Raw genomic sequence first — 15,996 nt, forward strand, 5'->3', positions numbered from 1 at the left:
GCCTTGCAAAACCAGCTTCCCCTAAGAAGCAACCCCAACCTTATTGGCACGAGGGACTAGTTTTTATGGAAGAAAATTTTTCTACAGACCAGGTTGGGGGGTGGGGATTTGGATGATTTCAAAATGGTTTGAACACATTACATTTACTGTGCACTTTATTTCTATTATTACATCCGCTCCACCTCAGATCATTAGGCATTAGATCCTGGAGATTGGGGATCCCCGTGTCTAAAGCATGGATGCAAACCACTGGGCCAGTGGACCAGAGTTCACTCATCTCAAAAATATGGTAAGTAATGTGGAGTACACAAAGATGAGTAAGACATGTGCTTCAAAGACATTACAATCCAGAAAGGGAGAGTCCTGAATTGTTACTGTCCCAGGAGGAATACAGATAACAAGTGTTGGTTTTTAAAACTAGGTAGGAATTCCCTCCAGCTGGGCAATCAGGAAATGTTTCATGGAGAAGTGGACTTGGGTGTTCTACCCTAAGCAGTGGCTCTCAAGCCTGACTGTGTGTCAGAATTACCTGGAAGACTTAACCATAGACCACTGGGCCCCAGTCAGAGTTTCTAATCACTAGATCTGGATTGGGGCCCCAAACTTGCAGCCCTTGTAAGTCTCCAGGTAAAGCTGATGCTGCTGGTCCAAGGGGAAGGCTTTCGAGAACCTTTACTCAATTGTGACAGGACTGGTCAAATAGAAATGAAGCTTTAGGTATCTCATGAAGAGGAAGCCATGTATATAAGGCACATGGCTAGAAAAGCAATGCTATATCCTGATTACAGTCAAGTTGAAGTAAAATATAAGAACTATAAGTACACAAAGTATTGTCAGACACAATAAACTTCATAAATTAATTACCCAGTTAACTCCAGTTAGCTGAGAGCAGTCGTACTAGAGTAGTTATCCAGCATAAGGCAATGGCCAATGTGAGCATTTCCTCCTAAACTGTCTGCCCTGCAGCTGTCCTAGCTCACTGGTCTGCCCTCCTCTCTGAACTGAAACAGCCATTGATTGGTACCAGTCAACTCAGCCGTTGCATGCATTACTGACCTTTTTCATCTAAACAGAAAGGAACTTAAAAATCCCTTTAGTTAGCTGAAGTTGGGAATGTTTAAAAGAGCTTTTAACAAGGAAAGAAAGATTATAAAAATAAAAAGTGAAAGTACTCAAAGGAAAAAAAAAGAAAAAGAAACAGAAGTATTCACTGTATACATAAAGTTCTCATGTCATTAATAAAAGGTGGGGGGGGCAAGCAAAGACTAGTTTGACTGATGCAGTTGTACAATGGTTTGCAAGGTGTTTTGAGCTGAATTGTGCCTAAATATACATTGAAATCCTAGTCCAGAAAATGTGACTGGGTTTACCTCTTGGTGAATGTTGAACCAAAAGACACAACCAAGCCAAAGATTGGGAGAAGGAAGGACTTATCTACTTGAAGCAAGTGAGAACACCAGGGATCTTTCCCAAAACAGTGTCTCCTGAACCGCAAAACTGGAGAAGTTTTAAGCTAAGTTTTAACATGCATTTTCCTAAAGGGCTTGTGTGTGTGCTCCGTCATATCCAACTCTTTGCAATCCCGTGGACTGTATTCCGCCAGGCTCCTCTGTCCATGGGATTTTCCCGGCAAGAATACCGGAGTGGGTTGCCATTTCCTTCTCCAAGAAGGGGCTTGAGCAGAGAATTTAGCACGAAACTGAGACAGAGGTTGACAGAGTACAGTCTTTATTTAACTGAAGTCAAGAGAGTCAACATCACCATTAGTCCTCCACCTCTTTGGGGGGTCTTAGTTCCTGCAGAACTCAAAGACAAGTATCAGATTGTTACATACATCCCTTGAGAATGAGTTAGGCCTCTGCTTCAGTCACTGCACTCTTGTTTGCCTTTTCTCTGTTCCTGCATTCCTTTGTTCCCTTAAAATCATTGATTACTGAGATGTATTCAAGGGCAAGCATTGTGCCCATCTTAGATCACAAAATAGCTTAGGCCAAAACAACTTTTCTTATGTCAAGAAGGCCATTTCCAGTTCTCTTTCTCTGAGGACCCCCTAACCTATCTGCTATCATACAAAAATGTGACATTATTTAGAAATTGGGTGTTTATGGAGGTAATCAGGTTAAAACGGGATTAGTGTGGATCCTTATCACATATGACTGATGTCCAGTTGAGCATAATTAAGGAGGGGGACATGTATTATAATAGATACTGTATAGGCCAGAAAACTCACACCAACTTTACCTGATATTCCCACCCTGAAGTCTTCAATTTTAGTTCTTATTTTTCTTTAGCAACTTACTCTGCTATCTCTTTCTTATTAGTAATTAAGAATGAATGATGTAATTAAAAAAGTAATTAAGAAAGAAAGAATGATGACTTTCTTAACTGCTCTTTCACTTTGAGAGAGAGAGAGCCATTCTTCTCAAAGTCCAAAAGGCTGTTCAGCTGGGCCCCTCCTACCTGTGAGGAAAGGAAGAATAATTTCCCCTACTGGCAATGGTCTTGGTGACAGAGGAAGGGGTGAAACAGGAGAGGCAAGACAAAATCAGAGCACCCAGAGTGGGGCTGGGCAACCAGGGCAGAGGGTTTCCTGACCAGGAAGGGAGGGAGGAAGTCAGAAGAAGACCTGGGGTTGAGGCTTATCACCTCACAACTGACTCAGGCTCAAAATTTATTCCTGCTTGCTGAGAAGGAAAACCATGCAGATACTTACAGTACATTGCCTAATATCCTCCTTCAGAAGCAAAGTGTCCTAATTTCCACCACACACCGGGAACGGCTGGGTGCCCACTACTGATTGGCACACACAGTGGTCTAATTGGTCCTCCATATTTGAGGGGTAATTTTGATTATTGCTTTTCCACACTTGGCAAGGGCTTCCTGGGGCTTTGTTTATATGATACCCCACCCTCCAGCCAGGAGGGCACACTCCAGTCACAGCAAGGAAACGGCTGTCCAAAGCCAATCTGAAAAGAAATCATTGTGTGTGCCCATTTTCGATCAGGAACATATGAGTTAACTTGGCATAACTTGTTCTTTAGTTTAAATTGAAACATTCATATGTAACTAAAAAAGATAAGCCCAGACTTGATACCGAAATCTCAGTTCTCTGTACACTGGTGCTAGGTCAAATCTCAGAGACAGAGTTTTGGTTGAACTAGAAGAGGATAGCTTTGTTGTTTTGCTGGGCAAAGGGAGAGGGACATAGCAGGCTCATGCCCTCAAAACTATGTGTCCCCACTTGGGGAAAATATTGAGAGGTTTTATGGTAATTGCTCAAAGAAGACATGATCAGCTCATGGACATTCTTCTGATGGGTTGATGGTGAGGTAAGTGAGAGTCAGCATCATCAACTTTCAGATCCAACTGGTCTGGGGTCTACATGCTTGTGGGCAGCCCACCATCCTTGGTCATTAACTTCCCCACCTGAAGGGGGCTTCAGTATCTGCAAAATAACTCAAACATATTTTTGTGTGTATCCCTTGATGGGAAAGAGGACCTTGTCTAAAGCCTACTCTTGACTGTTTCTCTTAGTCTCACATCTCTTCTCTCCCCTAATTAACAACTGCTTGGATCTGCCCATTGAAACGCAGAGAAGGTCATGGAGGCTGAATGAAGGCTGTTTTCTAAAGTCAAAGAAATGGGGGACACAGAAATTCTCTGTGCCCAGGAACCCCAGAGGTCCCTGCATGGTATCATTCTGACTGAGATTTCTGGAAATCAGAGGTTGCTTTTCCCCAGTGGTGCAGGTGCTGCCTAAAAACCTGGCCTCTGTTCACCAGAGCCAAGTAAAATGTGGAGACAGTGCTTTGGAGAAGTAGAAATGAGTAGCTTTATTACTTTGCTGGGGAAAGGGGGACACAGTGGGCTCCTGCCTTGAAAAACTGTGTCCTGTGTCTCCACTTGAAGAGGATAGTAAGTAGTTTTATAGTAATAGTTTGAAGAGGGTTATCAACTTGTGGACATTGTTCTGTTTGGTTGGTGGTGAGGTAAGTAGGAGTCAGCATCATCAATCTGCAGGTTCCAATTGGTCTAGGGTGGTCTTCATGCTTATAAGTAGCATGCCATCATTAATCGTTAACTTCTCCCACCTGGAGACATTTTCAATATCTGTGAAACATTCAAAGATATTGTTATGTGTATCCATTGATAAGGAACTAGGACCTTGTCCCAAGGCTGCACTATTTCTCTTGACCATTTGTTTCTCCCTGGTCTCACATTATCTCCTTTCCCTAATTAACAATTGCTTGAATCTGCCCACAGGGACTCAGGGAAGGTCATGGAAGCTGAATGAAGGCTGTTTCCTGTAACCATAAAATGGGGGACACGGGAAGGCTTTGTGCCCAGGAGTCCCACAGGGCCCTTCTTGGTATCACAGGCTGTTCTTGTCCTCCCATCTCTTGGGAACTCTCAGGGGTGAGACCAGTGAATGAGGAATGAGCAGTGTTTGAGTTAGGGTTCTCCAGAGAAACAGAACAAGTAGGGGATAGAGACATATATTTATTATGAGGAATTTGCCCACATGTTTATGGAGACTGAGAAATCCCATGAACTGGGATTTCTGAGGACCCTGGATAGACAGGGGTATAATCCAGTCCTCTGGTAGGTGACACAAAGTGAATCTAGATGAGTATACCTAGAATATGCAAAGTGATGACAGGGCTTTCCATAAGTTTACAATTTATGGTGATTTATATTCTACTTGTATGTGAGTGCTAAGTCACTTCAGTTGTGTCTGACTCTGTGCAACCCTCTGAACTGTAGCCTGCAAGGCTCCTCTGCCCTTGGGATTCTCCAGGCAAGAATACTGGAGGGGGTTGCCATGCCCTCCTCCAGGGATCTTCCCGTCCCAGTGATTGAACCCGTCTCTTACATCTCCTTCATTGGCAGACAGCTTCTTCACCGCTAGTGCCACCTGGGAAGTCCGTTCCACCTGTAGTCCTACTGAAATTATTTTTAAATAATCGGATGAGCCTAACATAAGAAAAGACTAAGAACAGCATTTTCCCTTCCAGATCCCAAGGGCAGAGAGTTACTTTTGAGATGAAAGGGACTTCTCAAAGTGGATCACACACTATCAGTACATTTTCTCTCAGGAAACTGAGTCGTGTCATTGAATAAAGATGTCCTTAGAGGATTTAGCACAGAAGTAAGTGTGAAATCACCTCATCTCAGCCCTGCTGGTGTATCTTGGGATTCACCCTTCGTCATCAGGGTAGATGATTTACAATTTTCAAAAGTTTCACACAGATGATTTTATATATTTTCATAATAACCCTTTTCCTCCTACCTGTATGTTGTCCCTCTCCTACCTCTCCCGACTAGCTTGTTCTCTATTTCTATGAGTCTGCTTCTTTTCTGTTTTATTCACTAGTTTGTTGTATTCCTCTTTATTCTTATAGTTGCAATCACATGTATAATGACTTGAAGAAAGGACACCTAAAGATTGTTATGAGTTTGAGATCAGCACAGAAATGAATCTATACCAGTGAGGTTGGGAAACCACATTTTCAAGGGAGTTGGCCTTAGGACATGGCTACTAATGAAAGCGTGTTCATCTATCCATTCTTTCCTCAGGCAACACTGAGTACACAGTGTCTAATGCTTTCAGGATGCAGTGAAAAATAAAACATAGTCCCTGCCCTCAATTGCTTCTAATAGGGACACTGCGTCAATAAGAGGCCATTAAAATCCAGTGTGGTAAGTCCTGTGAGTAAGTAAATGGGATGTGATGGACTCGTGGCCAAACCCAATCCAGATGTCGGAAAGTCAGGTCCCATTGCTGAGGGAAGAGGCCAGCATTCCCTCAGTGCTGTTTGTCCCCCTGTGGTTGAATGAGTCATGCAGTTTCACTGGGAAGACACGTGCTTATTTGTTCTCTTTTATTGCTGTTGTTGTTAAGGTGCTCAGTTGTGTCCAGCTCTTTGTAACCCATGGACTGCAGCACACCAGGCTTCCTTGTCCTTCACCGTTTCCCAGCATTTGCTCAAACTCATGTCGATTGAGTTGGTGATGCCATCCAACCATCTCATCCTCTGTCGTCCACTTCTCCTCCTGCCTTCAATCTTTCCTAGTATCAGGGCCTTTTCCAATGAGTTGAAGAGAATTAGAGATACCTGGTTATAAGTTCTCAATACTTTGACTAAGATTCTTAGTCAACTTGGGAAAGTTGTTCACATGATAAATATTAGGCTGAATACAATCAGATGAACATGCCCGCCAGGTGTGTGAGCACTCAGTCAGGTGTGTCTGATTCTTTATGACCCATGGACTTACCAGTTCAAACAACTCATAAGTGGCAGAGCTAGGATTTATACCCAAACATGCAAGATTCTAAAAGAAGGTCAATAAGCTAGTAAGATAAGTGCTACACTGAGCAACTGTGAGGAAACCTATTTTAGCTAAAAAGTACCACATTGTTCCTGGGCTCTGAAGACTGCCTGATTTCAATATTAACGTGGTGCAGCTGCAGACTGTGGCCTCAAGTGAGTGATGCTGGAGGAATCACCCTTTCCAAAAGAGTCCCACCTGCATACTACACAGATGTGCACCTGAAACCAGCTTTCTCTCTGTACTTAAGGGGCGTGGGGAGCACAGGCTCTTGGGGGAGGAAGTGCAGGACCAGAAGAGCAGTTGGCAAGGCTCCTAGCAGCACCATGTGGCTGCTGTTGCAGTTTGTCTGGCTCTGTTTTCCATCGTCTCTTGGTCTGAATAGCCAGCATGAGACCAAGGTACCTGAGTATCCTGATGAACTACGCTGTGGGCTAAGGAGCTTTCAACTCACCATAAGCCCTCTCAGCCAAGAGATGGAGACTCCTCCTGCACTAGTAGCATGGGGTAAGTTTGAAGGCTGAGCTAGGCAATGGCATGTCTGCTCTACTGTGTAAAACTGGCCTCTGCTTTCTGTCCGAATGCTTCCCCACCTTTGCTAAACTCTGCTGCTTCTCTATAGAAGTAATCTAAAGTATAACTTCACTTCTAAACCTGATTTCCCTCTTGTTTCTCCTTTCTTGGCAGCTGCTCTTGAGTCTAAGGCAAAGCAGGCTGTCCCTTCCCAGCACTGGTGACAGGGATGACTGACCATATATGTTTTCTCCCCCATCGCCACTCCTAGATAACCGTGGGCTGCCACACAGCCTGCAGAATGACTCTGACTGTGGCACCTGGGTCAGCGAGGGCCCTGGCAGCTCCCTGGTGGTGGAAGCCTCCTACATTGGCTGCTATGTCACTGAGTGGGTAAGTATGACCTGTCCTTAGGAAGGCTGAGATTGCCTGTGCCACCATCCAGGCTGACTCCTTGGGCCTGTCTCTCCAGGACTCCCACTACATCATGCCTGTTGGAATTGAAAGAGCAAGTGCGAATGGACTTGGAACAGTTATAGAGACAAAACTCTTCAAGTGTCCTATGAATCTCCCAGGTAAGAGCTGGAAACTTCGGGTTCTGGGTGGAGTGGAGCTGCCTGAAATGTGTCCTTGGGTATCTTCTACCCATTCTGTGCGGTGATACTGGGCACCCATTGAGAACTATCTTCCAGCTTTTCTTCACAGGTGACCCTAGGATAACCACCACCTGAGCGATTACTCGGGGCTCAGGAACTGTGAGGGGTATTTCACATGTTACCTGTAATCCCAACTCAGCAGTATTGCTAGCCCCAGCAGGGAGCTTTCCAAGCACCCCTCACTGGTAGGTGGCAGAGCTGAGATTCAACCAAGAGTTATCCCAGGACCAGAGATCCTCCCTCCTGAAGGGCCAGGAAGGAAGCTGAAGCTATCAAGGAAACTCAGCAAATGCCTTCAAGAAGCAGACTGCATTGAGAATAAGGCTCAGTCCCTTCAGCTGGGGCTACTCGACTGCTTAACTTGGTATTTAACTTTGTGATTAACAGGAAGGTACAATGCCAGCTTAACTCCAGTGAATCTTGCCTTGCCCCGCCAAGAGCCCTATCTTAGTCATAAAGAGTCAAACTTCTGTTTTTAAACTTATAACCATACTGTGCAGCATGTGGGATCTTTGGTCCCAACCAGATCAAACCCAAAACTCTGCAGTGGAAGCAGAGTCTTAACCACTGGACTCCCAGAAAGGTCCCAAGAGTTGATCTTACAATTCTTCACATCTGCCTTGTTATGTGATAGCTCAGTGGAGTAATACTGATAAAATACATAATCATAGGCCCCACTCCCCACTTACTGAACTGCATTTCAAAATGATGGTAATTTAGAGTACACTAAGATTAAGCACCTCTTTAAAGAAGGAAGAATTCTTTAATAAAGTCTCACTTCTACTAATCTTATTCATATTTCCTCTTCCAAAGAGTACTCATTTCAGGGCACTCTTATAAGGTAACAAAACAGTGAACTTTATAATCCAGACTTAATTTCTATTATGTAAATATCTCTTCCACTCACATAGATATCTATGGGAACTTAATGTTTTGTATTGAAAAGATCTCTTCTTAAAGACTAGACTTTGTTACCTAGTTCGAGTTACTCTTCTATATCTACCCTAGATGTCCCAAATACTGGCCTTTGTGACTCTGTCCCAGTGTGGGACCGACTGCCATGTGCTCCTTCACCCATCACTCAAGGAGACTGTGAACAGCTAGGCTGCTGCTACAACTCTGAAGAGGTCATTTCCTGTTACTACGGAAACACAGGTGAGTCGCTATATTTTTGAAATCAGCTGAAGAGTGCCTGCAATTACCATTTACTAAACCCAAAGGAGGGTTATCTCCTTCACCCCCCATCCAGAAGGCAAATACTGAAAGATGACCAAAGGTTAACGTTTAAGTACCTCCTAAGAACATTTGACCTTCAGTGACACAGCTTTCTACAGTCTTCCATTGTGTATTCTCCCAGAATACAACAGAAAGCAAATAACATTCAATGAACCCAGGAAGCTAAGTCTATGTACAGGATGCTAGTTGATAGAAACTTAACCAGTTTCAAGAAATTAGCCAATCTGGTGACTGATTGTGAGCCTTATTTCAAAAGAACACTGTCCCAAATCATGCTCCAAGTCTTTCTCATGTAAAAATGACCCTCATGAAACAAGATGCTACACAATTCTAAGCTCTTAATCCTAGCTGTGATGAGTGAAATAGCAGGTATGGCTATCTTCATTCTACAGGTGAAGCTGATACAAGGAAGTTAAATACACAGTTAAGTAGTGGAGGCAAGATTCAAACCCAAGTGCCCATCCAAAGCCCCAGTTAAACGCTGGATGGCTGAAGCTGCCTCAAGGTCATTAGGTGGAATTTCAGCTTTTCTAGTGGGGGGAGCGGAGGGTGGGGAATTTAAAGTAATAAAACTATAATTTTTAGACTTGTCTGGCTGGGTCAATCACTCGAGGTGACCTGCCTTCAGCACAGTTGCTCTGGTGTTTCAGTGACCTCACGCTGTACCCAAGATGGCCACTTCTCTATCGCTGTGTCCCGGAACGTGACCTCGCCCCCACTGCTCTTGAATTCTGTGCACTTGGCCTTCAGGAATGACAGTGAATGTAAACCTGTGATGGCAACACACACTTTTGTTCTGTTCCGGTTTCCATTTACTACCTGTGGTACTACAAAACAGGTGAGAAGAGCTGACCTTGGGCCTATTTAAGTTGCTCAGGAATGCCCTAGTGATTGGGGGAGAACTGGACTAGCTTAGCCATGAAGAATATACCTGACTATTGCTTGTCGTGTAGGATGGTCTCTAGGATAGAGGGGTCTTCATTACTGAGAAAGCAGAAACCTCTGCTGGGCACTTGGCTAAGTCATCCCACCTGCCCTCTAGTGAGGGGCTAGACCCCCTTACCAAGCTGGAGAAGAACAAATAACAGGTTCCTCCCAGCACACTGCCCTGGGAAAGGACCAGGGAAATTGGCCGAGATCAGTGGTATTTCTGGCTTCCTCATTGCAGTACTCAAAGCCCCTTCCTGTTTCTTTGCCCTGAAAGTAAGGTGAAGTGATAATTTCCCTGCTAATCAATGGGCATCCTTTCTGAGTGCTGGATCAAAGCAGAATTGAGTGAAGCAGCATCTGGCTTTCAGGAGTGACAGGAATTCTTTACCTGCCCTTGCAGATCACTGGAAAGCAGGCAGTATATGAAAATGAGCTGGTTGCAGCTCGGGATGTGAGAACTTGGAGCCGTGGTTCTATTACCCGAGACAGTATCTTCAGGTAAAGGTCTTAGTTAACCTGACCTTGCTTGACCAGATGCCTGAATTTTCTTCCATAAACAGGAATTCTAGAGAAAACACTCACAAATGACCATAAACGACCGTCTTCCTCATGATGGCAGACTCTCTATTGCCTTGACTATCCAATCTCACAGACCATTATTTGATCTAGTAGCCCTGCATTATTACCACCAACTTGATCTAAGACTCAGACTCAACCTGACTTCAATTTCATTTCACTGGGTCTTTGTTTCTCACTCTAGTCTCTTCCTTCTACCTCCAATATCTAAGCTGTAGTAAAATGCATCTTTTTAATAAACCTTAGCTAGCATACTTAAAGATTTCTCTTTGTCTTCCAGAGCTTAAACTTTATATTATGAACAGAACTTGCAGGGTCCTGCATGAAACTGCTGCTACTCCTCCAGCCAAAACTTTCCCTGTGTTCTCAATCCTTCCCTAACTGTTCCCTAACTTCAGATTGTGCTTCCATAGAGTATTCAATGGACCCCAGACTTCTTACTTCCATACTTTACCCTTCTCTCCTCTACCTCTGTTACTGCTTTTCATTTTCCCTTATCAAATTACCTGCAACATCTTCCCTGACTACCGCCTCCAGAGAACACACCTGTTTATCATAGAACCATAACTATCTTTTGAAATCTATTGAAGTATAGTTGATTTATACTGTGTTAATTTCTGCTGTACAAAGTGATTTCAGTTACACATATTTTTCATATTTCCATTATGGCTTATGACAGGATATTGAATAGACTCCTGTCCTATACAGTAGGACTTTGTTTATCGATTCAATATATAATAGTCTATGCTTCCCTGGTGACTCAGTGTTATATCAAACTCTCTAACATGGGTCTTGTTTACCTATTGGTCTCCCCAGTGATAGCTTTCACAAGGCCAGAACCAAGCCCCACTTGTTTATAAACTTGTTCTAACACCTGATACTTAAAAAATGATTCCTCAGACCTTAAAGAGGTGACAAGATCTACCCACTGAAGATAGTAGCTGAAATCTTTATTTTTCTGCAGGCTCCAAGTCAGTTGTAGCTACTCTGGGAGTAGCAGTGCTCTCCCAGTTAATGTCCAGGTTCTTACACTCCCACCACCCCTTCCTGAGATCCAGCCTGGAAACCTCACTCTGGAACTTAAGATTGCCAAGGGTAAGACCCGCTTGGGTAGACTATATCTGGCCCCTAGTCTAAGTCCTTTTCTGGGTGTGAAGACCCTAACTTGGTTACAAGATATTATTCCTTCTGAAGGTGTTTATGTGGGTGATGGTCTATACCAAGCCACCTAGAGGTTCCAAGCTCTTTACTGCTTCAACTTGTTTTGGCCTGTTGCAGATAAACGCTATCGCTCCTACTACACGGTTAGTGACTACCCAGTGGTGAAGTTGCTTCGGGATCCCATCTACGTGGAAGTCTCCATCCATCAGAGAACTGACCCCAGTCTCGAGCTGCGCCTGGACCAGTGTTGGGCGACCCCCAACGCAGATGCCCTGCTCCAGCCCCAGTGGCCCTTGCTGGTGAATGGGTGAGTGTCTTTCCTGCACCCATGTTACAGTCCCTCCAAGAAGCCCATCTTGACTGCTGGATATCCTTGCTTAGGTGCCCCTACACAGGAGACAACTATCAGACAAAACTGATCCCTGTCTGGAAAGCCTCAGACCTGCTGTTTCCTTCTCACTACCAGCGCTTCAGCATTTCCACCTTCAGTTTTGTGGACTTGGTGGCAAAGCAGGCCCTCAAGGGACCGGTATGATGCTGCCTCCTGTGCTCTCTAGCTGGGCTCGAAACCCCCCCAACTCAAATGTTTCCGCATGGTACCACTTTTCAGCTGATGTGGCCCTGCAACATTGGCTTTTGGTATAGCCTCAGAGCAATCAAGGGATGCCTGTGGCATGTGTGACATGGGTCAACTAGAGTCTGATATCTTAGTGCTTCTGGGATGTCAATTTGCTTTATCAATTTTCTGATAATTCTTTGACTTCTTCCTGGGGGAGATAGAGCAGGTTTGAAGACTTAGGATGTGCTAGACCATGATTCCAATTCTTTTGGCTCCCAGGTGTATCTGCACTGCAGTGCATCAGTCTGCCAGCCTGCCGGGACACCATCTTGTGTGACACCCTGTCCTGCCAGACGTGAGTATCCAACCTGTCTATGCCAGAGGCCAGACTGAAGTGTTATTTGGAGTCCAATACTAACCTTTAGTCTGTGGCACATGTATCAAACTGAGGATTCATCTAATTAACGAGACTTCTTTTAAGTACTTTCATGATTCAATGGAACAGAGATACAACTAATCTCCTAGAATTCCAGGCCTTCTAAATATTTCAGGATTAATAGCTTATATTTATAACTCTCACCCTTAGTTTTTCTCCATATAAATTTTTACTTAGCAGGGAGTCAAGTGGGTTCACAGCCTATAATCAAATAAAATACTTCTGCAGTATCAGATATAAATGTAGACTTTATACTTGATGGCAGGTCTGGCAACATGAGCTCAAGACTTATAGATGGCATAGGATTGCAGACTTAGTATGTGTTAATTGGTCAGGCCCAGTGCTCAGTCATATTCCACCTGAACCCACAACACTTACCTGACTCCTGAATTGATTGAGAGTCATGATTCTTGATGATCCCTGGGTTGGGAAGATCCCCTGGAGGAGGTCTTAGCAAACCACTCCAGTATTCTAGCCTGGAGAATCCCCATGGACACAGGAGCCTGTGGACTACTACAAAGAGTTGGACACAACTGAGCGACTAAGCATAGCACAGCATGACCCCTGAAGGTTTAAGCCTGTTCTGGTAGAAAAGAAAACCTCATACTACTTTTCAGAACTATCATTTGGTAAACTAAATACTCAACATCTAACTGCAATGATATATATATATATATATATATATATCTCTTAGATATCTAAAATTTTGAGAAGTACAGAGACCCTACAATTAGCAATAGAAATAGGATTCAGAGCTTTGCTGTTACTGTTACCAGGTACCTTTATATCATAGGGTCTCAGTATTTAAGACATTGCTATTCAAGTACCTGTACTTAGGAAGGATGACAGTTTGGGGATAGTCTAAAATCATAATTTCTCAAACTGCTAGCATTAATACAAATGAGTAAGTCTGAGACTTTGTGTCTAACACATTAAGGTTTTTCTTGGAGGAAAAACTTAATGGAGCAGAATTGTCTGTGACAAGGGACCTAGCCCTGTTTTAGACTCCACAACCACTCACATGTATAAAACTAACAAATTCTTAATTCATCTCTCCAACAGGAAGAAGAAGCTCTGATATCCATTTTCAGAACAACACTGTTAGCATTTCTAGCAAGGGTCCCTTGATTCTACTCCAAGCCATTCAAGACTCTTCAGAAAAGCTCCACAAATACTCAAGTGAGTGGAAAGAGAATCATATCTGAACCCTCCTTACTGGTTTGGTCAACGTGAACCTCAAAAGGAATGACCTAGCTTTTTTTTCCCTATAACTCAAGACTAGCAGCCTCTATTAGGATGTAACATCACTTGACTTCAGCATACTAACCTATGTTTCCATCCTCAGGGTCTCCTGTAGACTCTCAAGCTCTGTGGGTGGCTGGCCTATTTGGAGTCTTAATTGTTGGAGCCTTGTTCGTGTCCTACCTGGCCATTAGGAAATGGAGATGAGTTACTCAGATCAAATGTTTTAATAAAACCAGATTGCACTGCTAGTCTCCTCAGCTCCTCATTTGACAAGTAATCTCTTTAGACTAGCTCATCTGCTGTTGGCCTCCCCTCTTTCCAACTCTTCTTCAGCTCTTCCATCTTTTGAATAGAACATTTCAGTAGAATTTCCTAGTTTAACAACTCAAGCAGAACCTACAAAAATAAATATCTCAGGCTTAGCAGACATATTTACAAGCTCATGAGGGTGTAAAACAGAACTCTTTCAGAAAATCAAACTAAGGAATAACTAGTTTAGAGCTAGTCATGAGTCTTCTAGACCATCGGTACTGCAACTTCAGTGTGCATCAGGATCAAAGGAGGTCTGGTGTAAACAGATTACTATCCCAACCCCCGGACTTTGAATCTTCAACTACTTGTCTTATCTGTTGGCCTAACATTAATCATTAAGTAGGTCTGGGCTGAGGCTTATGGACATTTGTAATCACTCCTCAGGTGATACTGATCTTTCTATTCAAGCATCACTTCAAAAACTAAGGTCTAGGACAATGCCTAAAAAGCAGCATCTGATCTTCAATTGATCAACTGGAAGTAACTTGCTCAGAAGAGGCTTTGGTTTGAGCTAGAACCAACAAGTAATTTCCCAGTTTAGTTCTTAAGACTAATAGAAAAGGGGGGAAAATGAATTATTGTGACTTCTCTATGTAAACATCCTACCCAAAGGACTCCTACAACTCAGCAGTCCCCAACATTTATTTTTAATTGGAGGATAATTGCTTTACAATGTTGTATCGGTCTCTGCCACACATCAGCATGAATCAGCCATAGGCATACATATGTCCCCTCCCTTCCGGCCCCCACCCCATCCCACCTCCCTAGGTTATCACAGAGCACCGGTTTGAGCTCCCTGTGTCATAGAGCAAGTTCCCTCTGGCTGTCTAGTTTACATAAGGTAGTGTAGGTTCCAATGCTACTCATTTTGTCCCACCCTCTCCTTACCCCATTGTGTCCCCCAAGCTTCTGTTGTCTCTATTGCTGCCCTGCAAACAGATTGATCACTACCATTTTTCCAGATTCCGTATTTGAAAATACAATACTTGTTTTTCTTTTTGACTTCACTCTGTGTTTAGTTTGGTAGCTCAGTTGTGTCCGATTCTTTGTAACCTGATGGACTGCAGCATGCCAGGCTTCCCTCTCTATTACCAACTTCCAGAGCTTGCTCAAACTCATGCCCATCAAGTCAGTGATACCATCCAACCATCTCATCCTGTGTCGTCCCCTTCTCCTCCTTCCTTCAATCTTTCCCAGCATCAGGGTCTTTTCCAATGAGTCAGTTCTTCGCATTAGGTAGCCAAAGTACTGGAGCTTCAGCATCAATCCTTCCAGTGAATATTCAGGGTTGATTTTCTTTAGAATTGACTGGTTTGATCTCCCTGCAGTCCAAGGTACTCCCAAGAGTCTTCTCCAACACCACAGTCCAAAAGCGTCAATTCATTGCCACTCAGCTTTCTTTATAGTCCAACTCTCACATTCATACATGACGACTGGAAAAACCATAGCTTTGACTAGAGGGACCTTTGTTGGCAAAGTAATGTCTCTGCTTTTTAATATGCTGTCTAAGTTGGTCATAACTTTTCTTCCAAGGGTAAGCATCTTAATTTCATGGCTGCCGTCACCATCTGCAGTGATTTTGGAGCCCACACAGGCTCTATATCTTTAATCTTTTTGGCACCAGAGACCATTTCAATGAAAGAATTTTTCCACAGACTGGCATCAGGGGATGGTTTTGAGATGATTCAAGTGCATTATGTTTATTGTGCACTTTATTTCTATTACATCAGTTCCAACTCACATCACCAGGTATTAGATTCTAGATGTTGGGGATCCCTGCTGTAACTAACACTGATAGCCAAGGTCTGTGGATCTCTCTTCCCAGAGGGAGGCTCTGAAAGTATGCCTGATTAAATAAGATGCCAACATTTATCTTCCTGGAGCAAATTCCAGGTCTTTTTGAAGTACATTGTTGATAAACATTGGCGTTGTTTCTAGCCTGGGGTGGTTAGTAATAAACCTGCAATGAACATTGGGGAGTTCATCTTTCAGTGTCCTATCTTTTTGCCTTTTCATACTGTTCATGGGGTTCTCAAGGCAAG

At 43.5% G+C, this 15,996-nt stretch overlaps 1 protein-coding gene across 1 annotated transcript; it reads left to right on the top strand.

Annotated features, from left to right (window-relative positions):
- Window positions 1-6,656: 6,656 nt before the first annotated feature.
- Window positions 6,657-13,846, top strand: ZP4 (zona pellucida glycoprotein 4). The gene is made up of 12 exons (XM_065919830.1): window positions 6,657-6,837; window positions 7,115-7,236; window positions 7,316-7,418; window positions 8,508-8,654; window positions 9,386-9,573; window positions 10,066-10,163; window positions 11,206-11,336; window positions 11,520-11,709; window positions 11,784-11,931; window positions 12,241-12,316; window positions 13,460-13,576; window positions 13,743-13,846. Exons 1-12 carry the CDS (start codon window positions 6,657-6,659, stop codon window positions 13,844-13,846), a joined length of 1,605 nt encoding a protein of 534 aa, XP_065775902.1.
- The last annotated feature ends 2,150 nt before the right edge of the window (window positions 13,847-15,996 follow it).

Source organism: Muntiacus reevesi, chromosome 2 (genome assembly GCF_963930625.1).
Source record: "Muntiacus reevesi chromosome 2, mMunRee1.1, whole genome shotgun sequence".
In the NCBI taxonomy this organism is placed as follows: domain Eukaryota; kingdom Metazoa; phylum Chordata; class Mammalia; order Artiodactyla; family Cervidae; genus Muntiacus; species Muntiacus reevesi.

Coding starts and splice junctions, on each gene's coding strand:
- ZP4 (XM_065919830.1), top strand. CDS start 6,657: ATGTGGCTGCTGTTGCAGTTTGTCTGGCTCTGTTTTCCATCGTCTCTT. Junction 10,164..11,205: donor ACCCGAGACAGTATCTTCAG/GTAAAGGTCTTA, acceptor ATTTTTCTGCAG/GCTCCAAGTCAGTTGTAGCT. Junction 13,577..13,742: donor AAAGCTCCACAAATACTCAA/GTGAGTGGAAAG, acceptor TTCCATCCTCAG/GGTCTCCTGTAGACTCTCAA.